We start from the raw sequence: 12,249 nt of genomic DNA, 5'->3' as shown, positions 1-12,249 counted from the left end.
TTTGGTGTTTTAAAGTTTAACAAAAACATTTATTAAAATTTGCTTATAATCTGTGGTTTGAAAATCTTAGTTTAAACCTTTAGCTCAGATAAACCTCCGTTACACATCCAATACATCTCTACTCTAAATATATCAAGAACTTTTCATCTTTATTTTCATAAGTTTCAATTAGTAGTTTTACTTTTTATTCGATTTTTTTATTTATTTAAAAAAATGCCAAAATATGCATCAAAGGACTAGACCGAGCTGACACGTCCAAGTGAAATAAGAAAAAAAATTTATTCTATTTTTTCAATTATTATTAGTTTACTTTTTTCTTTAGTTTTATTAATTGTACACTTTTTTATTTTTCCCCTTTCTTTATTTAAATTTACCTAAACTAATCATTGCTTTAAATATATTTTTTATTCATTTAATTGTTTAACTTTTTCGCTTACTTTAAATCAATTTTTTAGATGTTAAATGAATTATTTATTTATATATCATTTTTTATTTTTCATCATTATTTTAATTTTGCTTTTATACATTAAAAATACGCACCCGTCTTTTGCGAAGATCTTGCGAGTAAAATCGTTGCGCCCATTATTTTTATAAAAAAACTTTCCGTCATTTTAATAAAAAATAATATTTCCAACACAATATATTTGTTTTTAAAATAAGGTTGAGTCTAGTCTATTCTAGGTAAAAAAATTTTACTATTCCATGCAAGGTTTTATAACCGAGGCTGTTAATTAATCCTCTAAGCTATTGATCAATCTTTAATTTCTTTCGAGGAAGAATTATGAAACATCTTGTTTTTTAAAATAATTATTTCTGAAGTTATCTTGCTGTTTTACCCAGTCCATGGATTGGTGGTTCACAGAACTTAATGATCCATTTTCACCTTCTCGAAACTACAAAGTTAATTATTATAAGAAACAAATTCAAAGACAAACTTATAAACCTAATAAACAAAAGAATGATAAATAAACCTCAAATTTAGTGGTCTTCGCCATAGTGATAAGCCGTCGTGAAATATTCGTTGTTAGAACCTGTTCACAATTTGCGGTCAATTTAAATCCAGGATATTTAGGGATGATTTCTCCAGAGTAGCTAATTAAAAAATTAACAAATTAAACATGCAGATATTGATTTTCAGCGTAGAAAAAGAGCTTTAGATTTTACAAAGAAATAACAAAATCAAATTATGAAAATAGGGTGGAGTGGGGTAAAATAGGGTGAAGTGGGGTAAAAAAGGATGGGGTGAGGTAATATGGGTAGAATTTTAGATATATTTTTAATGTAGTTTTTTTTAGTTAATAAGCACCATAAATACATTTTTTTTTTTTTACATTCAAGATGTATACAGTAACTTCACAATGAACATAAATATATTTTCAATAACTAATTTATACTTTTTAATAAATATTTTTTGATAGATAACTAATCTTTTTTTAACAACACCTTTCATATATCATATTTCATATATCCATTCGTATTACCCCACTGGTGGGGTAATACGAATACTCATTTGATACATATCACACTTATTGCTTTTCATGTATTTAAAAAGTCTTCTTGCAACCTTGTGATAACAACTTGTGCTCTTAAACATTCGCTCTTTTTAGTCTGGACACGAGCTCTGCGTTTTTTTGAATTCGCTTTTTTTTTGAAGCGCTTTCAGTGAAAGTTGACTTGGGCAAGGTGTAAGTACAAAATCAATTTCTCTCTGCAGGTGTTTTACAATATTTTTTTTGTTAAACTCATTTACTACCTCGCGCTTTGGTTGCATATTCACTATTTTCTTCATAGGTTTCGATTTGTCAACAGAGTAAAGAGCACTACCGTTAAAACCACTTTTAAGGAGTTTGCTTTTTATATTACTGACAAGAGCTTTTAGCAAACTTTTAAAAAATACAGACTATGTTGAATAAGATCGCTTCTTTTCCGTCGCTCCAATTTCATATATATATATATATATATATATATATATATATATATATATATATATATATATATATATATATATATATATATATATATATATATATATATATATATATATATATATATATATAATATAATATAATATAATATATATATATAATAATATAATACAATAATATAATATATATATGTTATAATAATAATATAATATATTTGCGCAATCATCTACAATAGCAACCTTAAATGCAGAATTAATCTCTAAGGGAGATTAATTCTGCATGAAGGAATTCTTGAACAAATCTATTTGAAATCCGTAGCGCTAAACTAAAGCATTGAAGATACAAAAGCAAACAACAAACAGCTTAATGCTATATATACTATATAATGGCTTTTCTTTCAAAACGTTTATGAGGGCCCCGAAAATATATTCAAAAAATTAAGGCAGGCTACGTTTTTTAAACTTTTTCAACTTATTGTTTATTTATGGCGTTATTACCTTGAATATAAATAATTTTTTTATTATATTTTAATTTTTGAAGATATTTTGATTTATTTTACACCGCAAGGTTGCCATAGTTGTGATATTATGGGTAAAAAGCGTGATATTAACAACTTTGTTAAAGGTAAAATAAATGCACTATTTTCTTAGGGCTATTCTCAAAGTAGTATAGCAAATCAATTAAAAATATCAAGATGTGCCGAGCAAAATACTAATTAAATCACTCGAGAATTTTGTAAAACATTAGTACATAGTATACCACGAAGAATACAAGCCGTGCTTGATAATAAGGGACATCCGATAAAGTTTTGAACTATAACATTTAAGTCATTTAAACTTTTGCTATAATTTGGTGCCATAACTATTATTTTATTGAATATTAACAATTTTTGATAATTTTTATCTATTTTTTTTCATTTACTTTACATTTTCTATTGTGTTTATTCAATAAAAAGTTTACACTGCAAAATTTAAGTTATCTTTTATGACGTGGCTTAACTTTTTGGCCACTACTGTGTGTGTGTGTATATATATATATATATATATATATATATATATATATATATATATATATATATATATATATATATATATATATATATATATATATATATATATATATATATATATATATATATAAATTAGTAAAAACACTTATCAAATTTTTTAGATGTCTTCAACAGTATGTTTCTCCATCAGTAGGTACATCAGGAAGCCTTCCTGATGAACCTACTGATGGAGAAAGATGCTGTTGAAGACAACTAAAAATTAGATAAGTGTTTTTACTAATTTATTATTGCTCTATTCTTTAAGAACATTGAGCACTCTATTTGTAAAATACACTAACACAATTTAAGTATGTAAATATATATATATATATATATATATATATATATATATATATATATATATATATATATATATATATATATATATATATATATGTATATATATATATGTAAATTGTGTTAGTGTATTTTACAAATAGAGTGCTCAATGTTCTTAAAGAACAGAGCAATAATAAATTAGTAAAAAACACTTATCTAACTTTTATCTTCGACTTGAAGTTTCATCATTGCTGGATCATCAGGAAGAGAACTCTTCCTGATGATCCAGCAATGGTGAAACTTCAAGTCGATATATATATATATATATATATATATATATATATATATATATATATATATATATATATATATATATATATATATATATATATATATATATATATATATATATATATGTATTATGTTAGTGTATTTTACAAATAAAGTGCTCAATGTTCTTAAAGAACAGAGCAATAATAAATAAATTAGTAAAAAACACTTATCTAACTTTTTTCTTCAACTTTAAGTTTCACCATTGCTGGATCATCAGGAAGAGTTACTAAATCTCAAAAAAAAATTCAATTTATAGAAAAAAATATTTTACAGGAAGTTATAAATTATTATAACTAAAAATAAAAATAAATTTTTTTTTTAATTACGATATTTTTTTGGTTAACAGGAAGTTACAGAAAGAATTTATTAAATAAATTTCTTTGGAATGAGGATAGTTTAATTTGGTCATTTGTTTTTATAATTTTTTAAGAGGTATTTATTTTCGTGCCTACATTTAGAAATTAATTCAGATTTTTTATTTAACAAATATAAAACAAATGACCAAATTAAATTATCCCCATTCCAAAGAAATTTATTTAATAATTACTTTCTGTAACTTCCCGTTAACCAAAAAAATATAGTAAATAAAAAAATTTAATTTTTATTTTTAGTTATAATAATTTATAACTTCCTGTAAAATATTTTTTTCTATAAATTGAATTTTTTTTGAGATTTGGTAAATCTTCCTGATGATCCAGCAATGGTGAAACTTAAAGTTGAAGAAAAAAGTTAGATAAGTGTTTTTTACTAATTTTTATATATATATATATATATATATATATATATATATATATATATATATATATATATATATATATATATATATATATATATACAGACACACACACACACACACACACACACACACACACACACACACACACACACACACACATACACAGTACTGTGAGTAAGTTTTAGATAAGTAGACATATTTACAATTTTTTTCCTATGTAATTTTTTTTGAAGTGTATGTAAGTTTAATAATATATAAGAAAAGTTGAAAGAATATATTATTTTGAATAAATAAAGAAAATTGATGAGGAAACATGAGGGATTTGTTTGTTTATCTATTAAAACGATGTGTCATAACAACTACATCCAAAACAGGATATTCGAAGAATGCTGTTACAGAAATCATTAAAAAGTTTAGAGAAACTGGCTCCCTTGAAGATAGAAAGAAAAGTGGTAGACCTCCTTGAATATGCAAAACAACACAAAGATTGGGCCCAGGAAATGTTTAAACAGGTTCTGTACACCGATGAGTCCAAATTCGAAATTTTTGGAACGAAAGGACGCCAATATGTTTAAAGAAGCCTATCAGCCCGAGTGTTTGAAGCCTACTATTAAACACAGAGGAGGCTCTTTACAAGTTTGGGGCTGTTTATCTTCATCTGGGGTAGGTGATTTGATCAAAATAGGGGGCGACTCACTGGGGAACGTTATGTGGATATCCTACGGTACCATGCTGTATCATCTGGAATGAGACTAATAGGTCATAATTTTATTCTGCAGCAGCACAATGACCCAAAACATTGTTCCCAAGTGGCAAAAAATTATTTAAATGAAATGGCAGAGAAAGGAGTACTGGAATTGATGACCTGGCCACCTCAGAGTCCATTTTTGAATATAATTGAGCATATTTGGGATTACCTGGACAGAAAGAAGGTCGAACATGCTCCCCGAAATGCTGAAGAATGTTTTGAAGTACTTCAAAGAGAATGGCACAACATACACCAGGATTTTATAACTAATTAATGAAGTTTGACATTAAAAAGTTTGCTATCTTCTATAGTTTGATTAGATGAGCATTTGCTCACTAGTTTTGCTTATCTTTATAGCAAATAGGGTTTTCAAAAAATGAAAAAAAAAAAAAAAAAAAGAATAATGAAAGAAAAAATTGCTGCCCTATCCCAAGCCCTCTGTAGCAGCACTCCACTGCAAGTCAGGCCATTTTTCAGTCAATGTATGTACTGAAGCCCCCGGCAGCAGGTAACTTCAGTGTAACATTAAAACTAGCAATTTAAGTTATATATATTACACACACACACACACACACATATAGAGTGCTCAATAGGGTATATCATACTCAAGCATGTTCTAGTTTTGATTCAGTACGCCACTTTTCTTATGTAATTATATTCTACTATAATAGAATGTTTTTTGTTTTTTGAAATGTTATTATGTGTATAAGTGCTAGTTAATTAATAGATTATTATAGAATATATTTTCAAATTAAATGCTATTTTATTCCTGCTATTTTATTTTTCAAACTCTTAAAATATTTAAAATATAAAAATGGCATTATTAGACCAGACCTTAAGTCTGAAATATGTAAACCAGCAAACAATGTGATATTGGATTATTCAACTAGTTAATGGAAAGATCTTAATCTCCAACTAATTGGTAGTGATACTACAAATGGAAAGGTGGAATGCTTCATTTTGTGGAGGAACTTCTTCATCAAAAACTTTTTAGATCTTTTTGCTGGCTTTAATAAACTTCCATTCTGTCATATTCTGGAAAAACTTAACGAGCCCACTTCTTCAGAAAAAGGATGGTGTGGAGCAGTTGGTAAACTGTTTTCTAAAGTTGATAATCTTAAAAGATTTACTAAATTAATGCCAATTCCCCTTCTGGAGCCTTTAATTAATATCAGTAAAGATTTTGTTAAGCAAATGAGCACTGACAGTTTAGTTGGATGGAAGTATTTGAATGCAATTATAAAAAGGAAACCTTGGTCCTGAAGTGCAGCTCTTAATTGTGGTAGTTTTTTCACAGTTGATGGCTTATTTGTGACATGAGATGCTTCTATATATGAGCAAGCATGATCTTAAACCTGAGAATACAGAGATCTTAAAGCTCCCTGCAACTTGGGTAACACAGGTTTATCTTCCAATGTTTTTTGAAATTAAAGTAAATCATGGCATTAAATACGGTTCTAGTCACCTTTTAAAGCTATTTCAACTTTGGCAGAAGCAAGATGATAGGGTTAAAGAAGCCTCTAAACTTTATCTAAAAAAAGAAATCCAGGTGGGCTCATTCTGAGAATATACTTGTTATATAAGTGATCATGGCTCTACTGATATGAGAACTTTTAAAGTTCCGCAAACAATAAACCTTGATGCTTGTGGAACAAAAGAACTTATTGATTGGAAAAAAGAAGTCATTACTGAACCAGCTTTCACAGCAAATTTGTCATTAGCATAAATCAATGCATTGAGAGTTTCTCCCCTGATGCTTACTTTATATTCATTACATACCCAAAGTTGTGCGAGAGCAGTCAAATTAGTTAACGAGGCAACTGAGTCAGTCTGTGGTTGGGATAAAAGAGATGGTTTTATACGAACTCAATTGCAAAACAATGCCTGTGATGAAATTAAAAAAAAGACTTTGTTTAAGTGACCAATGTTAAAATAAAAACTATAATATGAAACTTGTTCACATTATAGTTTTTCTTACTTGTTTTTATACAGAATGATTATATATTTAGTTAGTAACAATTTTTTGTTATTAATTTGATATTATTTGATTATTATTACTGTATTTGTTACTTGGTTATTTTACTTTGGAATGCATAAAATGTTTAAAAAAAAAGGCTTTTTTATTTATGTTTACATAAACAGTAATCGTAATATATCTTGATAATTATAATAAAATTATTAAATATTGACAAGGGGGTAAATACTGACAGGGGGTTAATGATAATTTTATCTATTTCATAACTTGTGTTTACTTTTTACTTTATAAAACTTTAATTTGCATTAGTAATTGTCTAAAACTTTTTAAAGATTAAACCTAATTTAAAAAGATTAATTTTTAATAAAAATGTAATTTTAAAACCGTTTTCTGGCAGCTAAACATTATTATTTTAAAAAAATATCAAAATTGAATTCCCCAAACCCAAATACATAGGAGTCCAAGGGTGTTTGTCAAAATTTTGAAAATTTAAATTATGACTGAAATATGATATACCCTTGTGCTCAATACAGAGTATTGAGCACAAGGGTATATCATATTTCAGATTTAACTGTCTTAAATTATGTAAAATTAAGTTAAAATTATTTAAAGGTTGCTGATATGATGCTATTTAAGTTAAAATTATTTAAAGGTTGCTGGATGAAATGTTTTATAGGATCATATTGTTAAAAAACTTCATAATCCACAAAAAAAAAAACTGATTTAAAAAAAATTAATGTTTAAGAATAATCTTTTAATAAAATATAAATTTTTAAATTTTGTTTTCAAGTCTCAACAAATCTTTTCAATTCAGCAGTTTTTAGCATATTATTTTGAATAGCCCAAAACAAATTGTTGGGTATAGTGCAAAACCACATAACTAGCTTTGCATAATACTGCGTATCTGCACTACAGAGTTTTTACCGGGTTAAAACTTTATTTATTTTTGTTTAAACAGATTTTGGGCTCATTTTAGTATAATGAGTATTATTCGTATTCTTTGTAAAGTCAACAATTGATATTTGGTGTTAAAATTATTAATATCTAATTATAGTGGCCAATGCTAGTTTTGCACAATCCCCAACGAAATGATAGTTTTTTAACAACCTGTTAATTAAAAAGTAAAATTTTACTTTTTTCTTAGCAGAAAAAAATTAAATTTTTACTTTGAAATAAACATTTGCTAAGAAAAAAGTAAAAAGTTTTTTTAGCTGATGATTTAGATATTGATTTCTTATTAAAAAATTTACTTGTATATTATTCTGTATTTTTGCTTATTCAATAATATTTCAATAATATTTTTTATATACTGTGAACTAAAGATTGTTATGGTCTCAAAACTATTTTTAATCCAATAATCAAAAACACTTAATTGCTAACCTAATAATTTCAACTTTCTGTTTTTAAAGGTGTTTAATTCTTTTAATATTAAGTTTGCCTTGCCATTTTTTGCTGATCAAATTTGATTGTCCAAAATTGATATTGGGAGATCAAAACATCATTTTTTTTAAAATAGAGGATTGACTGTTATTTTTTTCTTTAAAAGTGTTGAAAAAAATTTTTTTTAATCATTCTCCTCCTAAAGGCCGAGAATACAGTCAAGAAGGCTACTTTTGTGGTTTCAACCCTCTCTCAAATCTATAACTCTGAAACACGAACCTTGACAAACAAGGCCTCTGCACGAAAAAACAAGTTGAGCGCGGTACTACCAGGGATGTGGTTGGGATCCAACTCAACACAAAAATAAACAAATAAATTTAAACTTAAATTTTTGCAAATAAATAACTTTTGTTGTTGGTAATAACTTTTTTTAAAGAAGAGGATCATTGATAGTTGTTATTTTTTTTCTTTAAAAGTATTTTTAAATAAACAAACAAACTTAAACTTCATTTTTTGCAAAATAATCACTTTTGTTGTTGGTAATATTTTTAGAGAAATTATTGAATATCTTTATAACTTATAAAGAAGTTAAAAATTAAATTGTACCTTGGTCTAAAAACAGGTAACCAGTATACTAAACGTCCACCAACCACCAAGTACTTAAAAGAAAACTCAAATAGATCCATAATAATACTTGAAAGTGCATGGAATTTCTTTGCAGGTATATGTTCTTCACGCCTTTAAAAAAAAACATGTCAAGAAAATCAAAAAAAACACTTAAAATGGTCATGTGTAATTGAAAGAAATTACACTGTAAAATTTTAATTGTTGAAGTTATATTATAAATTATTGTAATTGAAGAGGTAAATGCAAAGATCAAAGTAGATTTTCTCAAAACATCTTTTTTGTGACTTAAGTACTTTTAGCACTAAGCTCTTCAATTGAAAGAAGTATTTAAGAAAGGTTTAACAGGTTAACAATATTTTTTACATTTTCAAACTAATAACATAGTGATAGTAACAACTACACCATCACACATGCAGAAATAAACAGCCTCTAATATCAATTAATCAAATTTTTGTTTTTTGTTGCATATGATCTATGTACAGAGTGATTAAAGCATTAGTTGTCTTCCCCCTGTCCCCTGAGCATTTATATTTTGTCTATGTAACTCAACGGCTCTGTTGGTCACCTATATGTGATCATTATGTCATATAAACAACTACTTTTAAAAAAAAAAAAGCATATGTGGAATATATATATATATTCCACATATTTAAAGTCGATTCGATTTCACTATATATATATATATATATATATATATATATATATATATATATATATATATATATATATATATATATATATATATATATATATATATATATATATATATATATATATATTTATAGTGAAATCAAATTGACTTTAAATATGCTGATCTATATACATTATAGCATATATATAAGCAATTGCTTGCTCATTTTGCTTATCTTTATAGAAAAGGGCCTTTTTAGAAAAAAGAAGAAGAATAATGAAAAAAAGATTGCTTCCCAATCACAAACTGTCAGTCGATGTAGTTCTCAGTTTTCTTGTATTTTTGTTTTGTTTGTAAGCAGTTTTCTACTATTATTAAAGATTTCGAATGTTTTGAATTTACAAACTTCTAATATATCATCTTGATTATGACAATGCATGCTGGTCTTCTCCATTGCTTGCTTTATCTAGGAAAGTATTTAAACTATTTAAATAACTTCTAAGAGCGGTTTTAAAGTATTTCTTGACGGAAAACACTTTCTTTCATATCCAGTAACTTCTAAAGTACCACAATGTCCCATTCTTGGAAATGTGTTGTTCCTTATCTTTATTATTGACCTTAGCAATCTTATCTCTAAAGTAAGTCAAAGTGGATTAGCTGATGAAACAAACAACTCCACTCTTGACAAATAACCATTATGTTGATCATTTTTAATTGGAAGTGAATCATAAATCTGATCTCATCTGTAACTCAACTGGACTCTAAACTCTAAATTCATTTGAACTTAAACTAATTTTAAATCATGGCAATTATAAATAGTTTCTTCTTGTACTACTCTCTGCCTTTCTCTTTCTTTTATTTAAAGACTTGTGAGATGTTGACGATAACAAAACAAAACAAAAAAAAGACGCTTGTTAACTCAAACAAAACTCAGTTGTTTAGTGCTGATAATTTTCACTGTTATGATTTCATTATTTTTGTTCAATTTTCACTTTTATCATAACTGTATTTTAAAATAGAAAAAAAAGATTGTGAACTTTTAATTTCTTTTTAATTAAACTAAAAACAGATTTAACTCGTTATATTGTGTAAACAATTGCAATTAATAACGGCTTATCAAAAATCAGGAAGCATTTTACATAAAAATAATAATAAAGATTTAATAGCAAAATGTCAAGCTGAAACTTGTAGTCTATAAGATATAAGTTGACTGGAAGGAAAACTGTAAAATTATTCAAGTCACATGATGGCAATGAACCAAATTATTAGGGTGGTCACCAAAGAAACCCAAAGAATAGAATAAAAAATTGTTAAAGACCATAATAAACTTGAATTACAAATCTCCAAATGCAACAGTGAGACAATGTAACATAGTAATGATCAAAAAAGAGCTAACAAAGCAAACTTGATTCATTGAATGCCTGACAAGAAACCACAACTTCTTTGAAAAATAGAAAGTTAGGATTTGCATTTGCTTAAGTGCACTAAAATCAGCCTGTAGACCAGCAAAAAACTTTCTAATTACAAATATAAATAAATCAAAATATAGCCTCTTCAGTAGCAACCGTGAGAAGCAAGTCTGGAGACAAAAAAAACTTCAGATACAACGCTAAATAAAGTGAGAAAAGTGTTAGTGCATGGATTGCCTATAGTGGATGGAATGCTTGATTTGGGGATGTTTCTCAGCAATTAAAACTATTTACAAAATTAATGGAGCTATGAATTGCTTTGTGTACTAAGATATTATGAAAGATGTTATGATGCCGCATGCTGAATAGGAAACATCCTAAAATGGATTTTTCAGCAAGACAATGTTCAAACATGAAAAAATGGTTCAAGAACAAGAATATCACTGTAATAAAGTAGCCTGCACAAAGCCAGGACTTGAATTCCAAAGAAAATTTTTGGGAAACAACCAACAACAATTGAGCATGCAAATGTGAAGACTAGTGATTAATTATATGAACAAATCAAGATGGAGAAAGAGATTGATATGGAATTGTTGACTCATTGAGTTAATGCCTCAAAAAATGAAGTGCACACTATAGCGAAAAAACTTTAAAAAAAAAAAAACTACTAGAAGCTGTTTGCATTTTTGAAACTACAATAATTGGTACAGTTATAGTCTAAGCTTTGAAAATATGATACTGCAGACTTTTTTTTTTGTAATATTTGAAAATATCAAACTTCATAAAAAAAAAAAAATTGATTTATCTGAAAAAATTTCAAATTGTTTAAAATTGCAACCAAAAAAAATTTATGAGGTATGAACTCATAAACTTGAAAAACCCTCTATTTGATGGGGTAGTCAACTTTATGAGGTCATACCTTTAGAAAGTTAAAACATTTTTACTAAATGAGAAATTTGCAGATAAACTTTAGTCCCATTCATAATGGAATAGTTTTTTTAAAATGATATTATTGCCCACTCCCGATACAAATACTTGCCATAAAATTAAGGCCTTAGGGCCTTAATTTTTTGGCAAATTTTAAATAATACATTAATTACAGTAAATAACATCTACATTTGGGGTTAAGAGTATAAACAACACTCCTCTGTTTAGTAT

General features: G+C 26.7%; 1 protein-coding gene across 3 annotated transcripts in view; it reads right to left on the bottom strand.

Moving 5' to 3' along the window:
* Positions 1–609: 609 nt before the first annotated feature.
* Positions 610–12,249, bottom strand: part of LOC101237027 (tRNA (guanine(10)-N2)-methyltransferase homolog) — a 75,545-nt gene continuing 63,905 nt past the window's right edge. For all 3 annotated transcript variants that reach the window (XM_065804261.1, XM_065804259.1, XM_065804260.1), the window contains exons 13-15: positions 9,031–9,162; positions 972–1,092; positions 610–893 (exon numbers count right to left, since the gene is read on the bottom strand). In XM_065804261.1, coding sequence (XP_065660333.1) covers positions 780–893; positions 972–1,092; positions 9,031–9,162 — 367 coding nt within the window. In that variant the 3' untranslated portion in view covers positions 610–779. The remainder of the gene's footprint in view (positions 894–971; positions 1,093–9,030; positions 9,163–12,249) is intronic.

Source organism: Hydra vulgaris, chromosome 08, assembly GCF_038396675.1.
Source record: "Hydra vulgaris chromosome 08, alternate assembly HydraT2T_AEP".
NCBI classification, from domain to species: Eukaryota; Metazoa; Cnidaria; class Hydrozoa; order Anthoathecata; family Hydridae; genus Hydra; species Hydra vulgaris.
The sequence above is the reverse complement of the archived record's forward strand: the minus strand, read 5'-3'. Positions and strand labels throughout refer to the sequence as shown.